The following is a 24,848-nucleotide window of genomic DNA, read 5'->3' on the forward strand; positions in this document are numbered from 1 at the left end:
GACATGTGTATTTAAATACAATGATAATGTAAATAAAACAGAAAGAAACTTCCACATGGGAAAAATATATTAAAAACAAAGATTCCAAGACTTACCAAGCGGGAAAGCGCCGGCAGACAGGCACATGAACAAAACACACAAACACACACACAGAATTACGAGCTTTCGCAACTGGCAGTTGCTTCGTCAGGAAAGAGGGAAGGAGAGGGAAAAATGAAAGGATGTGTCTGCTTGTGTCTGTGTATGTGCGGATGGATATGTGTGTGTGTGTGTGTGTGTGTGTGTGTGTGTGTGTGTGTGTGTGTGTGTGTGCGAGTGTACACCTGTCCTTTTTTTCCCCTAAGGGAAGTCTTTCCGCTCCCGGGATTGGAATGACTCCTTATCCTCTCCCTTAAAACCCACATCCTTTCATTTTTCCCTCTCCTTCCCTCTTTCCTGACGAAGCAACTGCCAGTTGCGAAAGCTCGTAATTCTGTGTGTGTGTTTGTGTGTTTTGTTCATGTGCCTGTCTGCCGGCGCTTTCCCGCTTGGTAAGTCTTGGAATCTTTGTTTTTAATATAAATACAATGATATGTACACAGTTGGCTTATTGGCACTGTGGTCGGCAATGCCTCTATAACACAACAGTTGTTTGGCACAATTGTTAGATCGGTTACTGCTGCAACAATGGCAGGTTATTAAGATTTATGTGAGTTTGAACGTGGTGTTATAGACGGTGCATGAACGATGGAACACAGCACCTCCGAGGTAGAGATGAAGTGAGGATTTTCCCATACAATCATTTCACAAGTGTACCGTGAATATCAGGAATCCAGAAAAACATCAAGTCTCCAACATCACTGCCGCCGGAAAAAGATCCTTCCAGAGCGGGATCAACAATAACTGAAGAGGATCATTCAATGTGAAAAGTGCAACCCTTCCGCAAACTGTTGCAGATTTCAATGTTGGACCACCAACAGGTGTCAGCATGTGAAACATTCAACGAAACATCATCGATATGGGAGCCGAAGCCCACTCTTGTACCCTTGATGACTGCACAAAGCAAGCTGTATGCCTCACCAAGGCCCATCAACATTAACATTGGACTGTTGATGACTGGAAACATGTTGCCCGGTCAGACAAGTCTCATTTCAAATTGTATCGAGTGGATGGACGTGTACGGGTATGGAGACAACCTCTTGAATCCATGGACCCTGCATGTAAGCAGGGGACTGTTCAAGTGGGTAGAGGCTCTGTAAAGCTAAGGGGCATGTGCAGTTGGAGCGATAGGGGACCCCTGATACGTCTAGATATGACTCTGACAGGTGACACATATGTAAGCATCCTGTCTGATGACCTGCATCCATTTATGTCCATTGTTCATTCCAACAGACTTGGGCAATTCCAGCAGGCCAATGTGACACCCACGCGTCCAGAATTGCTACAGAGTGGTTCCAGGAACGCCCTTCTCAGTTTAAGCACTCCTCTGGCCACCAAACCCCTCAGACATGAACATCACTGAGCATATCTGGGATGCCTTAAAATGTGCTGTTAAGAAGAGATCTACACCTCCCCATACTCTTACGGATTTATGGACAGCCCTGCACGACTCATCATGTCAATTCCTTCCAGCATTACTTCAGACATTTGTCAAGTCCATGTCACGTCGTTGGGCGGGAGCGCACGTGCCGATCCTTGTATGCAACCAGTAAAATGGGCTCATATGGTGATTTAACAGAATGATAGAAAGGAACTGTCACATTTGGGCACACCCATGACCATACTATGAATGATGTTGCTCAATTTGTTGGTGTATCAACATGCTCCATCTACAAGGAATGTTCTATCAATCTCTGCCATCTTAAGATACATGTGGACAGGAGTAATAAAAATACCACAACCAACACAAAATAGAGATAAATGTCACACCTCTGTCACTGACAATCAGTTTCCAATCTGACAGGAATTGCTGCTGTCAGTGAATGCGGGTTCACCTTGACTAGTTTCTGAGTGAACATTTGTCATTGCCCACAGCAATACACAAAGCTGCACATTTTCAGAGTCAAACAATGCAGAAGCTGGACAGTATCTGACTGGAAGCACATTTTCAGATGATGCAAGATGTTGGGTGCACTGGTGGCGCAGTGTGGCATTTAACCTACAGTGTGGAAGGGAGAGTTGAAGATCGAGGAGGTTCTGAGATTTTTTTGGGTTGGTTTTGTACCATGATTTGGGCTCTCACATACATGTTGCTGAGAACATGAATCAGGATGTTTACTTCAATATTCTCAGTAACCATAAGTTGCCCTTTTTCCTACATGTTCATTATGAATATGCTGTGAACACCCATTTTTCAAGAGTCAGCCATGTCCACTGGGCTGCATGCATACATTCCTGTTTGTTCCACACTCGAGTACCCTACTGCACCTAGCTGGCTACCTAAATAATCCATCCTTAATCCTTCAGAAAGTGCCTGGGTCTATCTGGAACAGCAGTTAAAATGAAGCAGTCAACATCCTCACAATTTGGTAGCCCTATTGGTTCTGATTATCAATGAATGTGTTCAGCTGCATATGGCTCACCTGAAGGAATTGCAGACATTCTACCGTGCAGTACTAGAGCCATTATCAGGGTGAGAGGCAGTATCACATTATATTAGCATAATGTCTACTAGGAGTGACTAATTTTTTGTCCAATGTGATTTTAGGTTTAACAACTGCAGAAACAACAGATTTGTTAGTGATATTTATCTATGCTTGAATTGCAGCTATGAGACTAATAGAGACCAGTAAAATTTAGATGTTTCCTCTTATTCAAAGATTATTGTTCAGTCTGGAGAAAAACTGTACATTTTGTCAGCAATAACAGGGCTCAAATTTGTTTGAGTATGCTTGAAATGCAACTACAAGAATAACAGCGACCACAAAACTGCAGATCTTTCCTTTCATTCAAAGAATATGGACACTTCAGAGAACAACTGTACATTTTTTAAGTGGCCCTTTTAGATTAGGCTTCCTGAAAAGCATTCTCCACAATCTAAAGATAACTTTAACAATATTTCAAGTTCAGATGGCAATGGGATAATATCAGTTTCTCCAATACCTATGTCTTCTCTTTTCACCACAAACTGGAAAGGGTATGAAAGTAGGAAGCAAGAGGCAGATGAACAACATGAGAACAGGAAATGAATACGAAGAGGTAAGAAGGCAGGGAAGGTGAAAAGGACAAAAAAATATATAGGAGAAGGGATGAGTAGCACCACCAGAAAAAAATAGGAAGAGAAGAAGAAAATGCTAGAGTAATTGTGATTGACAGTGACAACTTACGAATGTAATGTTGCTGCAATTTCAGACACCAGTTCATCAAGTTCATCATCTTGTAAGGACTTCTCCTTTCTTAAAACTTCTTCAATGTCTGAAATACTAAGAAGCTCAAGCTTCTTAGTTGGTACTGGACCAGTATCTTCATCTGAATCCTCATCCTGCACATGACCACGCTGAGGTTTCTTCTTCAGAGATTTCATTTTTGTTTCACGACCCTGAAAAATAGGATGAAAGAAGAGGGGATTAAAGCTGAGCCAGGCTTAAAATATATGGAGTTTACTGCATGATTTAAAAGTGGAATACTCTATTTAAGCAATGTTTTTGAATTGGAATACTATTACTTCACATATATATAATCGCAGCATTTCCTTTGTGATGATGAATGAAGTTCATAGCTGCATGGATTCAAGATAATCTTGACTTCAATTTCCCATAAAATTAGAATAAGAAACTACAATGAACTGCATTATCTTACATAATTATCACTTTTGAGGGGTGCTTGTCTAATGGGAAATAGTAAGTGTTGAACTTGATGCATTTATCAGAAACAGCAATACGATCAATTACCAAACTAGTGATTTCAGGCATTGATGTGTTGTAATAACTGTACATGTATCTGTATCTACCTTTAGGGAGACATTTGCCGCTACACAGTAAAAACTGAAAATTTCAGGAACAAAGAGAATTTCTTAGCATGACAAAAAAAAAAAAACAGAAGAACTAATGAATTTAAAGCAATACTTAATGCTACGACATTGAAAGGACCAATGTGAATTTGGCTACCATCATAAGGCAATGAACAGCCCTGTTAAATGGCAGGTAAAGTTGCGATACACTACTGGCCATTAAAATTGCTACACAACGGAGATGACATGCTACAGACGCGAAATTTAATCGACAGGAAGATGCTGTGATATGCAAATGATTAGCTTTTCAGAGCACTCACACAATGTTGGCACCGGAGGCAACACCTACAATGTGCTGACATGAGGAAAGTTTCCAACCGATTTCTCATACACAAACAGCAGTTGATCGGCGTTGCCTGGTGAAATGTTGTTGTGATGCCTCGTGTAAGGAGGAGAAATGTGTACCATCACGTTTATGACTTTGATAAAGGCTGGACTGTAGCCTATCGCGATTGTGGTTTATCTTATCATGACATTGCTGCTCGCATTGGTTGAGATCCAATAACTGTTAGCAGAATATGGAATCGGTGGGTACAGGAGGGTAGTACGAAACACTGTGCTGGATACCAACAGCCTCGTATCACTAGCAGTCGACATGACAGGCATCTTATCCACATGGCTGTAACGGGTCGTGCAGCCACGTCTTGATCCCTGAGTCAACAGATGGGGACGTTTGCAAGAGAACAACCATCTGCACGAACAGTTCGACGACGATTGCAGCATCATGGACTATCAGCTCGGAGACCGTGGCTGTGATTACCCTTGACACTGCATCACAGACAGGAGCGCCTGAGGTGGTTTACTTAACAATGAACCTGGGTGCTCGAATGGTAAAACGTCATTTTTTCAGATGAATCCAGGTTCTGTTTACAGCACAATGAAGGTCGCATCCGTGTTTGGTGACATGGCAGTGAACGCACATTGGAAGCATGTGTTCGTCATTGCCATAATGACGTATCACCCGGTGTGATGGTATGGGGTGCCATTGGTTACACCTCTCAGTCACCTCTTGTTCGCATTGACGGCACTTTGAACAGTGAATGTTACCTTTCAGATGTGTTACGATCCGTGACTCTACCTTTTACGCGATCCCTGTGAAACCCTACATTTCAACAGGATAATGCACAACTGCACGCTGCAGGTCCTGTACGGGCCTTTCTGGATACAGAAAATGTTCGAATGCTGCCCTGGACAGCACTGAGCATTTACACATCAGGATTTTGCATTAGTCTTTGCTACTAGTATTTCTTTTTTTCTGCACGGTGATTTACATGGTCAAACACACCCATATACAAGCATTACACACATTTTTAGAAATTATGTGGAGTAGAAGCAGTTTAAGACAACAATACATTTGCTGGTCTGCAAAAATGAAAACAGCCAACACAGAAGAGAATCAAGAAGGGCAGATTCCAACACTACCTGTGTGCCACCCCCACCTTTTCCTCCAGCAGCTTTCTTGCGTCTTTCTTCACGACGGTCAACTTTAGTCTCCTGTTCCACTGCCACTTTCTTATTTGGTAGTTTGTTTTCTATTTGTGCTGCAATGTAAGCACCAGAAGATACTGCCTGAAAGTACCAACAAAAGTAGACATAAAAATTAATGGTAAGTTGTAAAAACAAAATAATTTCCTAATACACATACAGGAATATTAAAAATCACATAACATAAAATTTCTACTAACAAGAAGCAGTAAACACAAGCATATAATTTTAGTCACACTGTCAGTAACTTTCACAATTATAATTTCTTTAATATCGAAGTAGATAGGGAAAGTTTGGAAAGATGAGACCATCCAGAAATTAACTAGGGAAGGCACCCAAAACACCAACTGAACAATTTAGTGATACAGCTTGAGAACATGAGAAAGTACCTTATGTTCAACAGAAATTAAAGTAGCATCCGGTGCGCTGTAGCAAGTGCAATAGTACTACTTAAGTACATTAGTACAGGTAAACCATAGTATCAGCAATGCATTCAGATTGCTGACAATGTTATTGTTTATAGGAATCTGTGCTCAACTGTATGCTTTGGTAGATTCTCTGCATGTTAATCTAATTTATTAGACACACATTTTGCATTTTCGTCAGTGTCTACAACAGAGTTTTGTAGCATATGTCAACAGTTGTTTTTCTGTTTGTTTGTTTTGGAAGCTTGTGATCACTTGTTGGCACTAGTCAGTTAGACAGGCCACAGCTGCCAGCCAAGACAGAGCAGCAACAGGGAAGTAATCGTTTTTGTGACATTTTACTGGCTCCTGACCAGGAGCACCCCATGAACGATGGACCTTGCCGTTTCTGGGGAGGCTTGCGCGCCTCAGCGATACAGATGGCCGTACCGTAGGTGCAACCACAACAGAGGGGTATCTGTTGAGAGGCCAGATAAACATGTGGTTCCTGAAGAGGGGCAACAGCCTTTTCATTAGTTGCAGGGGCAACAGTCTGAATGATTGCCTGATCTGGCCTTGTAACCCCAACCAAAACGGCCTTGCTGTGCTGGTACTGCGAACGGCTGAAAGCAAGGGGAAACTAAGGCCGTAATTTTTCCCAAGGGCATGCAGCTTTACTATATGGTTAAATGATGACGGCGTCCTCTTGGGTAAAATATTCCGAAGGTAAAATAGTCCCCCATTTGGATCTCTGGGTGGGGACTACTCAAGAGGACGTCATTATCAGGAGAAAGAAAACTGACGTTCTGCGGATCAGAGTGTGGAATGTCAGATCCCTTAATCAGGCAGATAGGTTAGAACATTTAAAAAGGAAATGGATAGGTTAAAGTTAGATATAGTGGGAATTAGTGAAGTTCAGTGGCAGGAGGAAAAAGAATTTTGGTGAGGTGAATGCAGGGTTATAAATACAAAATCAAATAGGGGTAATGCAGGAGTAGGTTTACTAACGAATAAAAAAAAATAAGAGTGCGGGTAAGCTACTACAAACAGCATAGTGAACGCATTATTGTTGCCAAGACAGACACGAAGCCCACACCTAATACAATAGTACAAGTTTATATGCCAACTAGCTCTGCAGATCATGAAGAAATTGATGAAATGTATGATGAGATAAAAGAAATTATTCAGGTAGTGAAGCAAGACGAAAATTTAATAGTTATGGGTGACTGGAATTCGGTAGTAGGAAAAGGGAGAGAAGGAAACATAGTAGGTGATTATGGATTGGGGGAAAGAAATGAAAGAGGAAGCCGTCAAGTAGAATTTTGCACAGAGCATAACATAATCATAGCCAACACTTGGTTCAAGAATCATAAAAGAAGGTTGTACACATGGAAGAATCCTGGAAATACTAGAAGGTATCAGATAGATTATATAATGGTAAGACAGAGATTTAGGAACCAGGTATTAAATTGTAAGACTTTTCCAGGGGCAGATGTGGACTCTGACCACAATCTATCGGTTATGAGCTGCAGATTAAACCTGAAGAAACTGCAAAAAGGTGGGAAATTAAGGAAATGGGATCTGGACAAACTGATTAAACCAGAGGTTGTACAGAGTTTCAGGGAGAGCATAAGGGAACAACTGACAGGAATGGGGGAAAGAAATACAGTAGAAGAAGAATGGGTAGCTTTGAGGGATGAAGTAGTGAAGGCAGCAGAGGATCAAGTAGGCAAAAAGACGAGGGCTAGTAGAAATCCTTGGGTAACAGAAGAAATATTGAATTTAATTGATGAAAGGAGAAAATATAAAAATGCAGTAAATGAAGCAGGCAAAAAGGAATACAAACGTCTCAAAAATGAGATCGACAGGAAGTGCAAAATGGCTAAGCAGGGATGGCTAGAGGTCAAATGTAAGGATGTAGAGGCTTATCTCACTAGGGGTAAGATAGATATTGCCTAGAGGAAAATTAAAGAGACCTTTGGAGAAAAGAGAACCACTTGCATGAATATCAAGAGTTCAGATGGAAACCCAGTTCTAAGCAAAGAAGGGAAAGCAGAAAGGTGGAAGGAGTATATAAAGAGTCTTTACAAGGGCGACGTACTTGAGGACAATATTCTGGAAATGGAAGAGGATGTAGATGAAGATGAAATGGGATATACAATACGGCATAAGAGTTTGACAGAGCACTGAAAGACCTGAGTCGAAACAAGGCCCCGGGAGTAGACAACATTCCATTAAAACTATTGACGGCCTTGGGAGAGCCAGTCCTGACAAAACTCTACCATCTGGTGAGCAAGATGTATGAGACAGGTGAAATACCCTCAGACTTCAAGAAGAATATAATAATTCCAATCCCAAAGAAAGCAGGTGTTGACAGATGTGAAAATTATCAAACAATCAGTCTAATAAGCCACAGCAGCAAAATACTAACACGAATTCTTTACAGACGAATGGAAAAACTAGTAGAAGCCAATCTTGAGGAAAATCAGTTTGGATTCCGTAGAAATATTGGAACACGTGAGGCAATACTGACCCTACGACTTATCTTAGAAGAAAGATTAAGGAAAGGCAAACCTACGTTTCTAGCATTTGTAGACTTAAAGAAAGCTTTTGACAATGTTGACTGGAATACTCTGTTTCAAAATCTAAAGGTGGAAGGGGTAAAATACAGGGAGCAAAAGGCCATTTACAGTTTGTACAGAAACCAGATGGCAGTTATAAGAGTCGAGGGACATGAAGGGGAAGCAGCAGTTGGGAAGGGAGTGACACAGGGTTGTAGCCTCTCCCCAACGTTATTCAATCTGTACATTGAGTAAGCAGTAAAGGAAACAAAAGAAAAATTCCGAGTAGATATTAAAATCCATGGGAAAGAAATAAAAACGTTAAGGTTTGCCGATGACATTGTAATTCTGTCAGAGACAGCAAAGGACTTGGAAGAGCAGTTGAATGGAATGGACAATGTCTTGAAAGTAGGATATAAGATGAACATCAACAAAAGCGAAACAAGTATAATGGAATGTAGTCGATTTAAATCGGGTGATGCTGTGGGAATTAGCTTAGGAAATGAGACACTTAAAGTAGTAAATGAACTTTGCTATTTGGGGAGCAAAATAACTGATGATGGTCGAAGTAGAGAGGATATAAAATGTAGACTGGCAATGGGAAGAAAAGAATTTCTGAAGACGAGAAATTTGTTAACATCGAGTATAGACTTAAGTGTCAGGAAGTCGTTTCTGAAAGTATTTGTATGGAGTGTAGTCATGTATGGAAGTGAAATGTGGACGATAAATAGTTTGGACAAGCAGAGAATAGAAGCTTTCAAAATGTGGTGCTACAGAAGAATGCTGAAGATTAGATGGGTAGATCACATAACTAATGAGAAGGTATTGAATAGAATTGGGGAGAAGAGGAGTTTGTGACACAACTTGACAAGGAGGAGGGACCAGTCGGTAGGACATGTTCTGAGGCATCAAGGGATCACAAATTTAGCCTTGGAGAGCAATGTGGAAAGTAAAAATCATAGAGGGAGACCAAGAGATGAATACACTAAGCAGATTCAGAAGGACATAGGTTGCAGTAGGTACTGGGAGATGAAGAAGCTTGCACAAGATAGAGTAGCATCAAACCAGTCTCAGGACTGAAGACCACAACAACAAACAACAACCAGGAGTGAATTATAGAGTTTCATCTTTGCGCTTTGCTAGTTTAGTTTTTGAATTTCTGTGTGCTAATTTAATATTTAATAGACACAGTTGTCACATTTTCATCTGTGTCAGGAACTGATTTTGTGACATATTACAAGTTCCTAATAAGGAGCGAATTATTATCACCTGCACACTTCTGTAGTTTAGTTTTTGAGTCACTGCATGTTAATCTAATTTAATAGACACAGTGCATACTGATAATCCTTTGTGTATCTTTGTAGTGTATGGATAGGGACTGTGACTGCTGTCCACAAATGTGAGCCGAATTGTGAGACTTTTTTCTCAGCTCCAGGCTTTGTTCATTTCAGTTTCATAGCTTGAAGCTGCAGTGGATGGGCACCACTGTTGGGGGCCAGCTATAGGGATCCAATGAACATCCAGCATGACCCAGAAGTCCACCGATTGGTCCGCACCAGTGGCCAGCCCACATACTGCTGGCTTTGAGGTTGAACCCTCGCCTGTGGTTGAGTGGGAGGTCACCTCAAAGTGTGGCAGTCTGCAACAGACTTCTCGCAAGACTGAACCTAAGGCCTCCCCGGTTAGTCTGACAAAGAGATTCCAGGTGTAATCAGTGGCTGACAGTGTCTCTCAGCCAGGCGCAGTCACATGTCCTGTTTCAGAGAAAACCTCTCAGCCTACAAGATCTGGGCAGCCACTAAGGTTATGATTATTGCAGTTGGCAGCTCCAATGTTAAATGCATTATGGCACCTTTTATGGACATGGCTGCTGGTGTGGAGGGGCAGGGAGGGAGGGGGGGTAAGAAGAGAGAGAGAGAGAGAGAGAGAGAGAGAGAGAGAGAGAGAGAGAGAGAGAGAGAGAGAACGTGCACTCCTTGTGCATACTGGGTGGAGTCAATACAGACATGGAACAGGTCCTCCTGGATGCCATGAAGAGCCAACTACAAGTGGTAGCTCGCATTGGTACCAATGACGCATGTCGCTTTGTGTTGGAAGAGATACTCTCTGGTTTCAAGCAGCTATCAGAAGTTGTACAGACTGCCGGTCTTGCTTGCGAGAGGAAAGCAGAGCTCAGCATTTGCAGCATAGTCAACAGGACTGATTGCGGATCTCTGGTACAGAGCCCACTGCGGGGTCTGAATCAGAGGCTCAGATGGTTCAGCAACTGCATAGGCTACAGATTCCTCAACTTGCACCATAGGGTGGTGGGGTTTCAGGTTCTGATAAACAGATCAGGACTACATTAAATTTATGAGGTGGCTACACTGGTAGCAGGGGCTGTGTGGAGTGGACTGGGCAGTTTTTAGGTTAGAGCAGTTTTTTTAGGTTAGAGCATCTCGGGGAATCAGTCTCAAATGGTTCAGGTCAATCACAGGAAGAATGTAGATCTAGGAATCATTGGTATAAGAATAGTAAATTGACATAGCTGCGTTGGGAAAGTACCAGAGCTCAGAGTGCTAATAGAAAGCACTGATGCTCAAATTGTTATAGGCTGTGAAAGCTGGCTAACACCGAAGATAAGTTCAGACGAAATTTAAGCTAAGGGCCTAATGGTGTTCAGAAAGGATAGGCTAAATGCAGTTGGCAGTGGTGTGTTTGTTGCTGTTAGAAGTAGCTTGCCTTGTACTGAAATTAAAGTAGACAGCTCTTGCAAGTTAGTATTGGTAGAGGTCATTCTTGGCAACTGGAATAAAAAAATAATTGGGTCCTTTCGACAAACTCCCAATGCAGATGGCGCAGTTGCAGAAAGGTTAAAAACAATTGGTGTGTATTCGACTCTTACAATTACAGTTGGTAGTGACTTCAACTTACGCTCAATATGTTGATGAAAGTACATGTTTAAATCTGGAGGTATCTACATCTACATCTACTTATGTACTCTGCCAGCCACTGTAAGGTGCATGGCCGAGGGTACCCTGTAGAAATACTAGTCATTTGCTCTCCTGTTCCATTTGCAAACAGAGTGAGGGAAAAATGACTGTCTATATGCCTTCGTATGAGCCCTAATTTCTCTTATCCTCGTGGTCCTTACGTGCAACAGTAGAATCATTTGGCAGTCAGCTTCAAGTGCCAGTTCTCTAAATTTTCTCTACAGTGTTTCTCAAAAAGAAAATCGCCGTCCCTCCAGAAATTCCCATTTGAGTTCCTGAAGCTTCTCCATACCTCTTACGTGTTGTTCAAACCTACTGGTAACAAAACTAACAGCCTGCCTCTGAATTGCTTCAATGTCTTCCTTCAATCCAACCTGGTATGAATATGAAACCCTTGAGAAGTATTGAAGGATAGGTCACACCAGCGTCTTACACGCAGTCTACTTTACAAGTGAATTACTCTTTCCTAAAATTCTTCCAATAAACTCATGTCAACCATTCGACTTCCCTACCACAGTTCTCACATGCTTGTTCCATTCCCACATTGCTTTGCAACATTATGCCCAAATGTTTAAACAACTTGACTGTGTGAAGCAGGACACTTGTTATACTGTATCTGAACATTACAGGTTTGATCTTCCTACTCATCTGCATTAACTTATGTTTTTCCACATTTAGAACCAGCTGCCGTTCATCACACCAACTGGAAATTTTGTTTAAGTCATCTTGTATCTTCCTACAGTCACTCATCTTTGACACATTACTGTGCACGACAGCATAATTAGCAAACAGAAGATTGCTGGCTACCCTGTCCACCAAATGAATTATGTATATACAGAACAACAAGATTGCTGGCTACCCTGTCCACCAAATGAATTATGTATATACAGAACAACAGTGAGCCTATCATACTTCCCTGAGTCACTCCCGACGATACCCTTGTCTCCGATGAACAATCGTCATCATGGACAACATAATGGGTTCTATTACTTAAGAAGTCTTTGAGCCACTCTCATATCTGTGAACGTATTCCCTATGCTTGTACCTTCATTAACAGCCTTCAGTGGGGCACTGTGTCAAATGCTTTTCAGATATCTAGAAATATGAAATCTGCTTGTTGCCTTTCATCCATAGTTTGCAGTATATCATGTGAGAAAAAGGGCAAGGTATGCACAAAACATCATCTGAAAGTGTGCTAAACACATTTTCTGAAAATTATTTCAAGCAATTAGTTCACGAGCCCACTCCAATAGTAAACAGTTGTGAAAACACTCTTGACCTCTAAGCAACAAATAATCCTGATAATGAACATCAAAACAGATGCAGGGATCAGAAAGCACAGGGATGTAACTCCCAAATATTCCAAAAACAAACAAAAAATATACATTCAAAAATGCAGATAAAAATTTGCATGACACCTTCCTGAGAGAAAATCTCCATTCATTTCAAATTAACAACGTAGGTGTGTACCAGATGTGGCTTGAATTCAAAGAAAGAGTATCGATAGCAACTGAGAGATTTATAACAAATAAACTAACAATGGAGGTGATCCAACACAGTAAAGAAAACAGGAGTGAACACTGTTGCACAAAATGTAAAAAGCATGCGAAATTTAAATGAACACCAAATCCTCAAAATTGGTGAACTTTTACAGAACCTCCAAATTTAGTGTGGATTTCAATGTGAGATGCTTATAGTAGTTTCCACAATGAAACTGTCTCAAAATCTGGTAGAAAATACAAAGAGATTCTAGTCAAATGTAAATTATCTTAGTGGCAAGACACAATGTCTTCTCTGTGTGATACCAATGGAAATACTATCGATGAAGCACTGCTAAAGCAGAGCTACTAAACACAGTTTTCCAAAATTCCTTCACCAAAGATGACGAAGTAAATATTACAGAATTTGAATCAAGAAGAGCTATCAACATGAATAATTTAGACATTGATATCCTTGGCGTAGTGAAGCAATATAAATCACTTAATAAAAGCAACTCTTCCAGTCCAGATGGTTGGTTGGTTTAAAAGAGGGGCAGAAGGGACCGAACTACGTGGTCATCGGTTCCTTGTTCCTAATAAACCAATGCCACAAGTGTGAGAATAAAACAGGCAATACATATAACACAAAACAGAAAGAAAGTAAAGATCACAAGAATGAAGGAAAGGCAACAAACACTAAAAGGAACAAAAGACGTCAAGAAAACAACAGAGAGATACAAGAAACAGTTAGAAGAGAGTAAAACAAGGAAGCAGATTACAGTGGCTGGCCGACCACAAAAATAAAAAGGAAAAGCTAGCCACCCTGCAACACATTAAAACCCCCAACCTAAAAGCACTAGGGTGGAGGTCACAGAGGGACAAAGGACATGCACTAAAACTCACCCTCACAGATGAAATGTAAAACCAAATTAGCCAATGAGGCATTGTCTGCTAAAATCAATGATAGCGAGTCCAGCAACTGATGATGAAGTTGCAGGGCATCCAAAGAAGGACAGAGCAGAAGAATATGTGCCACTGTCAACCGGGCGCCGTATCGACAATGAGGTGGGTCCTTCACAGCACAGGACATAGCCATGGGTCACCCAGGCATGGCCATTGCGGAAACGGCAGAGAACCATAGTGTCCCTGCAAGAGGCCCTCATCGAGGACTTCCACACATTCGTGGTCCCCATAATGGCTCGCAGTTTGTTGTGTATACTGAGATTTTGCCATTCCGTCTCCCAAAGCTGAAAAATCCTATGGCATAACGAACGCAGGTCAGTCGCAGGGATGCCGATCTCCAGAAGTGGTTTCCACATAGCCTGTTTGGCCAGCCTGTCAGCATGTTCATTTCCTGGGATTCCGACATGACCAGGGGTCCAGATGAACACCACTGAATTACTGGACCATTCCAGGACATAGATGGACTCCTTGATGGATGCTACTGAAGGATGATGAGGGTAGCACTGGTCAATAATTTTTCAGGCTGTTCAAGGAGTCAGTACATAAAAGAAAAGACTCCCTAGGGCATGAAAGGAGACACTGTAGTGCACGAGAAATGGACACCAGCTCTGCAGTGAATACACTGCAGCCATCAGGTAAGGAATGTTGTTCAATATGGCCACCGTGAACGTAGGCAAAGCCAATGCGACAATCAGCCATTGAGCCATCAGTGTAAACCACTTCAGAGCCCCGAAACACGTCAATAATCAAGAGGAAGTGACAGCAGAGAGCCGCAGGGTTAAAGGAGTCCTTAGGGCCACGTAAAAGGTCCAGGCAAAGTTGCAGTTGAGGTGTACACCATAGAGGAATATGTGAACGGACCGCAAGTAGAGGTGGTAAATGGAAGGACTACAGTTCAGAGAGAAGGGACCGCACACCAACCACAATCGTTAGCTCTGACCTGGGCTGCCGATGCAGGAGATGGACTGCCGCAGGTGGGAAAAGGAGACGGTAATTCGGATGCTCAGGAGAACAACGAATGTGTGCTGTGTAACTGGTGAGCAGTTGTGCACATCTGATCTTCAATAGTGGAACCCCAACCTCCACCAGTACGCTGGTCACCGAACTTGTCCTAAAAGCATCTGTCGCTAGTTGAACCCTACAGCGGTGCACAGGGTCAAGTAAATGCAATGCTGAGGGTACTGCCGAACCATAAACCACACTCCCATAGTCAATTCAGGATTGGACAAGGGCTCTGTAAAGCTGCAGCAGGGTACAGCGATCTGCACCCTAATTGGTGCTGCTCAGGCAACGGAGGGCATTGAGGTGCTGCCAGCACTTCTGCTTAAGCTGACGAAGATGAGGACACCAAGTCAATCGAGTGTCAAAAACCAGTATTAAGAATCGATAGGTCTCCACTACTGTGATTGGATGGTCATGAAGGTAAAGTTCTGAGTCCGGATGAATGGTATGACGACAACAGAAGTGCATGACACATGACTTTGCAGCTGATAACTGGAAGCTGTGGGCTAGAGCCCTAGACTGCACCTTGTGAATGGCTCCCTGTAGACACCGCTGAGTAACACCAGTACTGGAGCAGCAGTATGAAATGCAGAAGTCATCCGTATACAGAGAAAGTAAGACCGAAATTTCTACAGCTGTTGCTAGACCATTAATAGCTTCTAAAAATAGAGATACACTCAATACAGAGCCCAACGAGACTCCATTCTCCTGGATGTGGATGGCACTATGGGAGGCACAGGAGCGACAGGAAGTTATGGATAAAAATCTGGAGTGGGACCCGGAGACCCCACTCATACAATGTGACAAGGATATGAAGTCACCAGGTCGTGTTGTATGCTTTATGTAAGTCAAAAAAAGTTGGCAACCAGGTTTTGCCATCTCAAAAAGGCTGTTCGGATGGCAGACTCAAGGGACACAAGATTTTCAGTAGTAGAGCGACCCTGGCAGAACACACCTTGACATGGAGAAAGTAAGCCATGTGACTCCAGGACCCGACCCAACCACTGACATACCATACATTCCAACAGCTTACAAAGAATGTTGGTGAGGCTCATGGGCCTACAGCTATCAACATCAAGCAGGTTTTTACCGGGTTTCAGCACCAGAGTGATGGTGCTCTTTCGCCACTGCGAAGCTGTCGCTTACAGTCGGATGAGAGATGTTTAATCATCTGACTGTGAATCTGATCTGGCCCAGGAGCTGTTTCGGGGCAATGTGCAAGGGCACTGAGGAGCTCCCACTCTGTAAATGGGGTGTTATAGGATTCACTGTGGCTTGTAGTGAATGAGAGGACATTCCCTTCCAGCCACCGTTTGAGAGTGTGAAAAGCTGGGGGGTAATTCTCCGACGCAGAGGCTCGAGCAAAGTGCTCAGCTAAGTGCTCGGTAATCGTGTTTGCATTGGTAGATAGCACGCCATTTATGTTAACACTGGGAACACCTTTGGGCTCTGGTATCCAAAAACACATTTGATTTTTGCCCAGACTTGGGAAGGCGATGTATGGCACCCAATGGTAGAGAGATATCTCTCTCAACACTCCCGTTGTCTGATAAGTTGGCAAACACGGGCACAGATCCCTTTAAAGGCTATGAGGTGCTCCAGGGAAGGGTGCCACTTATGCCACTGTAGAGCTCGCCGATGCTCCTTAATTGCTTCAGCGGCTTCCAGCTACCACCAAGCGACTGCCTTACGATTTGGGCACCCTAAAAGAGTGAGGTATCGCAATTTCTGTCACAGAAACTATCATTGTAGTCACCTGCTCAACCATCACATTGATGTTATCATGTGGGGAAGATTCAGCAGTGACAGCAGAGGAGAAAGTTTCCCACTTTGCCTTGTTTAAAGCTCATCTGGGCAGATGTCCATGGGCCTGACGCTGGGGCAGTGACAGGAAGATGGGGAAGTGGTCACTACCACACAGGTTGTCATGTGCTCTCCAGTGGATAGATGAGTGAAGTCCTGAGCTGCAAATTGATTAATCAATGGCCAAGTAACTACCATGAGCCACACTGAAATTGGTGGCGCCCCCAGTATTTAAGAGGCAGAGGTCGAACTGAGACAGTAAAGTTTCGACATTCCTGCCTCGGCCAGTAAGCATTGTGCCACCTCACAAGGGGTTATGGGGGTTAAAATCTCCCGAAAGTAGGAAAGGTTTAGCGAGTTGATCAATCAGTGCAGTTAATACATTCAGGGGTACTGCACCATCTGGAGGAAGATATACATCACGCACAGTTATTTCTTGTGTCGTCCTTATCCTGACAGCCACAGCTTCAAGAGGGGTTTGAAGGGGCACAGTTTCACTACAGACTGAGTTTAGGACATAAACGTAAACTCCACCTGTCACTCGATTGTAGTCGCTACGGTGGAAAAAACCGCTGCAATTCCACTTGAGGATGACGTCATCGTGATACTGGGAAGGCAAGGAACATTCAATGAGGCAGTTTACGCCTCAGGTCACCTGCTGCCACTGACTTTTTGCCTGAGCAGTATATATCCATTGTGTCCGAGGGTCCGGTGAGATCTAGATCCTCAGGGGACGCCAGAATCTCAACCTCATCCTCAGACACAGAGCTTGTAAGTAGTGGTGGTGGTGTGGGTGCCACCACAGTGCCTTGGTTCTTGGGGGGTCTTTTTCTTTTTAGGTTTCTCTCATTGCTCATTAGGTTTGTCTGGTTGGGAGGGCTTAGCTGATTCAGTCTCAGGGACTGAGGAGAGCCGTGAAGCCCTACAACCAGCCACTTTTGAGCTCCCCATCAAGGGGCCAAGTGTAGTCTTCCGGCTCTAAGACGTGACTGGGGTTGGCAGAGCATTTGGTGCCAGAACTGTTGTAGCGGCGGCGTAAGATGATGTCATACATACAGGAGGCAGGCATTCAAATTTTCTCTTAGCCTCAGTGTACGTCAGTTGGTCCAAGGTCTTGTACTCCATTATTTTCCTTTCTTTCTGGAGAATATTACAGTCTGACGAGCTATGCAAATGGTGCTCTCGGCAGTTGACAAAGATGGGAGATGGAGTACATGGATTACTGCGATGTGATGAGCATCCGCAATCTCGACATGTGACACTGGATGTACAGTGGGAAGACATAAGGCCGAACTTCCAGCACTTAAAAGTGCCAAATCAGGGGAGGGATGTAGGGCTTTACACCACAACGATGGGCATCACCTTGACCTCTTTGGGCAATGTATCACCCTCAAAGGCCAAGATGAAGGCACCAGTAGCAACCTGATTATCCCTCGGACCCCAGTGGACACAACGGACAGAATGTACACCTTGCCGCTCTAAACTGGCACGCAGCTCATCGTCAGACTGCAAAAGAAGGTCCCTGTGAAATATGATACCCTGGACCATATTTAAGCTCTTATGCAGTATGATGGTTACAGAAACATTCCCCAGCTTTTCACAAGTGAGTAATGTCCGTGACTGGGCAGAGGATGCTGTTTTGATCAAGACTGACCCAGATCTCATTTTGGACAATCCCTCCACCTCCCCAAACGTGTCCTCTTAATGTTCAACAAAAAACTGAGGCTTCATCGTCATGAAAGATTCCCCATCAGCTCTAAAATATACAAGGTACCGGGGCGAATAAGATCCACTGCCATCCTTAGCCTGATGTTCCTCCCATGGTGTGGCAAGGGAAGGGAACGATTTGAGGTCGTACTTCTGTGTGTCAAATTGAGCTCGTGAATGCTTAGAGACTGCTGGTGGTTCACAACCAGCAAGAATGATGGACTACACTTCACTGCATGTCATCCACCCTCATGGCCCCCACTCCAACCAGGGGCCCTCCCCACAGGTGGCACCCGGCCGCAGCAAAGGCCACCTGGTAGGATGGCCATGCCAGAAGTCCCGAAGCCCCAGGAGGATGGGCATCTACCCCTTGGCATATGTGGGGAGTTAACGGCGAAGGCATCAGCAGAGCAATCCCTGTGTGATCAGGGGGCTACAACAAACAGGGTACATGGAGGTCCCACCACAGCAGACTGGCTACCGTGCTGGATATCAGGTGCAAAGAAGTCGATGTTCATCGTCGACGCAGACAGCAACACTGCATAGTGCATGGTGGAAAACGCACCCAGGAAGTTGTTCTCGCCCAAGAAATGGAGAATGAATGGGGCTATATTGCGACGACAAAAAATTGGGCTAAATCTCAATGCACGATGGATACTAAGCACCATGTAAGGCGCCCTTCCCCAATTGGCTCACCCTTCGGGAAAATTTTGATAAATGGAGGTCAAACCCTATAGGTGCCATCACATAAAGACCGAAACATATGAGACTCCTTTTAATCACCTCTTACGACACGCAGGAATACCTTGGGCCTATTCTAATCCCCGGACATGCAGGAGGGTCTTCCACTCCAGACTCTAGAGCAATTAGTTTCCTTTCACAGTATGCTGACGCAATAGCACCACACTTAATCATATACAACCGCTCACACAACGAAAAACTGGAAAGCTGCACAGGTCAAGCCAATATTCAATAAAGTCAACAGGAGTAATCCATTAAATTACAGGCCCACAACACTAACATCGAGGATGCAACAGAATTTTGGAACACATACTGTGTTCACACAAGGCAGTGTTACAGACACTCTGCAGTTCCTTATCTATATGAACAATTTAGCAGACAATCTGAGCAGCCGTCTTGGGTTTTTTGCACATGATGTTGTCATTTATTGTCTATTAAAGCCATCTTAAGAGCAAATCAGATTGCAAAATGATTTAAGAAAGATATCTATATGGTGTGAAAATTGGCAAGGGACCCTAAATAAAGAAAAGTGTATGGTCATCTACATGAATATGTAAAAAATTTTGGTTACACGATAAATCACAAAAATCTAAATGCCGTCAATTTAACTAAATATCCAGGAATTGTGATTACAGACAACTTAAATTGGAAAGCACGCACAGAGAATTTCGTCAGGAAAGCAAACTAAAGACTGTATTTTATTGGCAGAACACTTAGAAGATGCAACAGATCTACTTAAGAGACTGCCTACACAATGCCCGCCCGTCCTCTTTTGGAGTACGCTGCATCGTGTGGGATCTGTACTGGATAGGATCCATGGAGTAGAAGGGCAACACATTTGGTATTATGATGAAATAGGGGAGAGAGTCTCAAGGACATGATACGGAATTTGGGGTGGATATCATTTAAAAAAAAAAAAAAAAAGGCGTTCTTGTTGCAGCGAGATCTCACAAAATTTCCATCACCAAATAACTCCTCCAAATGCAAAAATATCTTGTTGACACTAACCTACATAGGAAGATACGACCATCATAATAAAGTAAGTGAAATCAGGGCTCACACGGAAAGATAAAGGTGTTCATTTTTTCCGTGTGCTGTTTGAGAGTGGAATAATAGAGAATTTTTGTGAATGTGCTTCGAGGAATCCTCTGCCAGGCACTTAAGTGCAGAGAATCCTTGTTGATGAAAGGACCTGAGACTGTGTTTTCACTACTTTTAAAACAGTACTAGATAGCAAACCCGACACTGTCCAGGTATTCACTTTGCCAATTTTCTATTAGGAATGGACAGTTTCTGGACACTGGGCGAAACTGCTTTGTGTGTCTACAATGCGATTTTATAAAGGTCTCTAAGGCAATGCCTTTTTGTACCTCTAGAGATTGCTACTGATTTCACCTACAGCCATTTATGCTTCACAGCTGAAAGCTGTCAGAAGTGTTGCCAGGTGTCAGGAATTTCCCTAATTTGATCTTACTGCATGAGTATCTCAATAGTACAGAATATGACTTCATATATCCTGATCTACATTATGCAGGTGGTTCTTACTACCACAGCAATTGTTGGCCAACATTAAAGGATATACGTTCAAGTTTGCTTGAAATCACTCCAGTGGCTTAAGACAATATGTGAGAGCACGCACACACAATTTTTATAATATATGTGGATTTTGGAAAGGGTATAAGACAACACAATTATAGAACACATACAATATTCAGAATACTTTTTGGAAACTAAATGGTTATATGGTTTTCTGATTCATGCACCTAATGCCAATGCTACTAGATGCTGCAAAAATTATGTATTGTAGGTGTGAGCCTAAAATGCATCTGTTCCTATTCACATAGTTACATAAAACTACAATTGTCTTTTCTCAGTTAACATGCAAATGAAAGACTATTTGCCTTGCAGATAAGCATCACTAGCTGTCAAACGAAATGGCAGTCAGCTACTCTGGTACACATTAAAATCTACAACCTGACAAGACAAGGGGATTCATACCCCTTATAAAATTTTTGAACCCATGTTGTAGGCATATAATCACTGATTCTTCAGTTTCTCCTGGCATATCTCTTGCTCAAACAGTCCACAGGTGTACTGCTGGTCCATAGTGTCCAACGGGCAAAATATTTTGGCCATCAGACATGCCACCATCGTCAGGCGCGCTGACAAACTGAGCTCCTGAGGGTGGGTGGCCATATTAAATCCCCTCCCCTCATGAGGTGTTCTCTTCGTGGCTCGTGCCCGTGTGTCAGCAGTAGCCGAGAGGGAGGGAGGGGGGGGAGGGGTGTCTTTGTGACAATTAATATTCCCTATTCTGAATACCTCATTGCATATAAAAACTTTATTAAAGAATAAATGTTACAAAATTAAGTGGAAATTAATTGTCACAGTAAATACTTGTATAAGTTATGTTACAAAAAATGCTAAAAGCATAACAAAGCTGCTCATTTTTAAATATGGTGCTGCAAAATAGAATGACCTTGTCTCTTCTGAGGGAATGGGTGCAGGTATGACCATCCTCACCAGTGACAATACTGACCACAAAGGTATCTCTCATAATGTTAACACATTTTAGTTACAAGTCAACTTGATTGCAACAGATTCAATACTCTGCTTGTCAAGAGGAAGATGGATTCCCTTGAAGTCCAGGACAAGATTCTATATTGGATACATTTTCTGGTTACTCTGAAAAGCACTCTGCGAGTTGGAGCAGGTGAGTTAAGTCACAGCAGATTTCATCTCCTTGACAACAGTGAAACAAATATGTAAGTTTGTAAAAAAATGCAGGACATTCTTTGAGTAAACAATGGAACACCCAACTTAGTATCTGTGGAACCATCTGCATCATCAAGTTTTTTTCCAATGCTCATACAGAATTATTTTCTCTATTGCACACTGCAAGAACTGATGTTCTGCAGGATGGACAGTACCCACCTGTGCAGTTCAGATGTGCGAGTGTTGGGAATAAGAAGGCCTAAAGACACACATACTGAAGAAGCTGTTGGAACCAGCAGTGGTGTGGTATGTAGCTTTTTTAGCTCACACATCATAAAGCTTGTACTTTGGCACAATGTTGAGGTCAGCCATTAGTGCAGGCAGACAATTGATACTTTGCCATATCTGCGAAGAACACTGCACAGTAACCATAATACAATTTCTATTTGATGTGGCTATTTTCATACGTGGCATCATATTTCAACATACAGGAGGTGGCTATGACTGGAATGCAGTAGGAGGAAGTGGTGAGTGGTCGTAAATGGCAAGTCTAGTCCTTAAGTCATCCACATGGGAACTGACCTCTGGAGTGCCAAATTGGGAGTAGGTGTAACATGGGAATGATATGGCATAATGCTCACATTTGAGTAAGCAACAGAATACTATAAGGGCTGCCTTTTTTATTTTTAACAAATGACCACTAGATGGCACTACTGAGATGTGACATTACTGACTGTTATTCCAGAATTTGTAATTTGTTATTACTGAAACAATGACATCTCAAAACTGACCAAGTAGTTTAAAGCAGCAGTTTGTGAAAAACAAATTTCATAGGACATTTTCATGTCACGATTTGCTAGACTTTTGTAAAGGCCTAACTTAACAACATAATTTATTTCCACTTTTGGCAATCAATCACCTTCAGAAAACTAGATTACAGAATTTCATCATGGCTGAGCTGCTGGGAAGCAAAACCCAGCTGGAAGGCTACAAATGCCTGCCTGACAACTTACTAGTGACCGACACTAAATTATCTACACTGAATGGGTATAAGGGAAGTTTTAATATTTCCAAGGTTTGTTCACAAGTTGCCAGAGTAAATGTTGAATTTTAAGTTTATGTTGAAATAAAAAGAGACAACTCGGGGTTTATTAAGTGGTTACACAATAATAATTTTATTAAATCAAAAATGTCCAAACCAAACATATGAGAGTCATTTTGTATGGTTGCCAATAAATTTAGTTCATTATAATGTGGATGCTCATTTTTCATTCTGTAATATTACATAATTAAAAAAATGCATCAACTGCCTCATTATGAAAGAGGGAAAATACTTTCTCATGAATAACTATGATAAGAAGAAATATAACAACTCACATTTTCTGCTTTCTTCTGAATCACTGTGTCGAAAGACTTAAGGAGCAGATGTAAAAAGGCATCAGAAACCAAAACAGTCTTGTTAAATATATGCATTTCTTGATTCGGGAACTTATTTTTAACATTCTTTACAACTCTTTCCAACATATGTTCAGCATCTTCTTTCTCAAATACTGGTGGAATAATATCCTGTGGATAAAATTCAGAGGAATATTACATAACTGTAACTTTATCTGTGTGTTTTTAACACAGAAAGTGCTCTATTCAATGGCAAGAATAGCTAGATGTCTTCCCAAACACTTACAAATTACAGATCAATGTGCAAGCAGGCCAACTTATTTGCAAAATATATGAAAATAGTGCCCTGCATTGAATAAGTTCACAACCAAAATAAACTATAGTTTTCAGAGAAGTGACTTTTTAAGGTGTATTGGAAACTCAGTGATAAGAGAGAGCTTGTAAAACAGAGATTTTGTATTGAGTATCACAGAACAATATCCTGCCACCACTGGCTACTATACTGTCCAGTTTATGACACACTCAGAAATTACCAAATAATTGAAAAGTACACTGCAAGACAAAAAAAAGGGATGCAATCACAAAGGATTCATACAAATGGGACAGAAATCGGTAGATGTGTTGTACATGTACAGACAAACAAATGAGTACAATTTCTGAAAAATCTTAATGCTAAGAACTTCACACATTGGGAAACTCAATAATGCATTGGTCCACCTCTGGTCCTAATGCAAGCAGTTTTTCAGCTTGTCATTAATTGATAGAGTGGCTGGATGTCCTGCTGAGGGATATCTCACCAAATTCGGTCCATGTGGTGTGTTAGATCATCAAAATCCCAAGATAGCTGGAGGGCCCTGCCCATAAAACTGCGAATGTTCTCAAGTGGGAAGAAATCCAGTGACCTAGCCAGCCAAGCTAGGGTTTGGCATGCACGAAGACAAACTAGAAACTCTTGCCAAGTGTGGGCGGGCCTTATCTTGCTGAAATGTATCCCACGGATGGTTTGCCATGAAGGACAACAAATCAAGGGGTAGAATATTGTTGACATACACTGTGCAGTAAAAGGTGCCACAGATGACAACCAAAGGGGTCTACAGAAAAAAATAATTGAACCCTAGACCATTAACCCTGCTTTTCGGGACATATGGTGGGTGACAGTAAGGTGGGCACACCACCGCTGTCTGATGAGTCTAGAGTCATATCTTCAGCCTGGAATCACATTGACTGGAGTATAATTGTATTAACTGAGCCCCAATGGCCAGATAAATATGTCTGGAGGTGCCCCAGGTAGCGGCATGATGTCTTTTGACAGCACGACCCCATTTGTTATAATGAACAGGACTTTTACAGAATAGTGGTACTTCCACAATATGCTACACCCCATTTTGTTGCCCTTCATAGCAATCCATTCTGCGCTTACATTTCCAAGATAATGCCCGTCAGCACACGGCTGATAGTTTCTAATGCTTGTCTTTGTGGTTTCCAAACCCTACATTGGCCAGCAAAGTAACTGCCAAATTGACAATGTTTGGAGAATTATGGGCAGAGCTCTCCATCTCAGGATTTTGATGATCTGATGCACCAAATGGACAAAATTTGGCAAGATATCCCTGAAGAGGAATCCAACAGCTCTA

The 24,848-nt window shown here is 42.3% G+C and overlaps 1 protein-coding gene across 1 annotated transcript in view; it reads right to left on the reverse strand.

Moving 5' to 3' along the window:
* Positions 1 to 24,848, reverse strand: part of LOC126354615 (E3 UFM1-protein ligase 1 homolog) — a 54,394-nt gene that overhangs the window by 20,539 nt on the left and 9,007 nt on the right. The window contains exons 7-9 of the mRNA XM_050004374.1: positions 23,197 to 23,385; positions 5,411 to 5,557; positions 3,306 to 3,517 (exon numbers count right to left, since the gene is read on the reverse strand). Of these exons, the coding sequence (XP_049860331.1) occupies positions 3,306 to 3,517; positions 5,411 to 5,557; positions 23,197 to 23,385 (548 nt within the window). The remainder of the gene's footprint in view (positions 1 to 3,305; positions 3,518 to 5,410; positions 5,558 to 23,196; positions 23,386 to 24,848) is intronic.

The sequence above is a fragment of the Schistocerca gregaria genome, chromosome 3 (assembly GCF_023897955.1).
Source record: "Schistocerca gregaria isolate iqSchGreg1 chromosome 3, iqSchGreg1.2, whole genome shotgun sequence".
NCBI classification, from domain to species: Eukaryota; Metazoa; Arthropoda; class Insecta; order Orthoptera; family Acrididae; genus Schistocerca; species Schistocerca gregaria.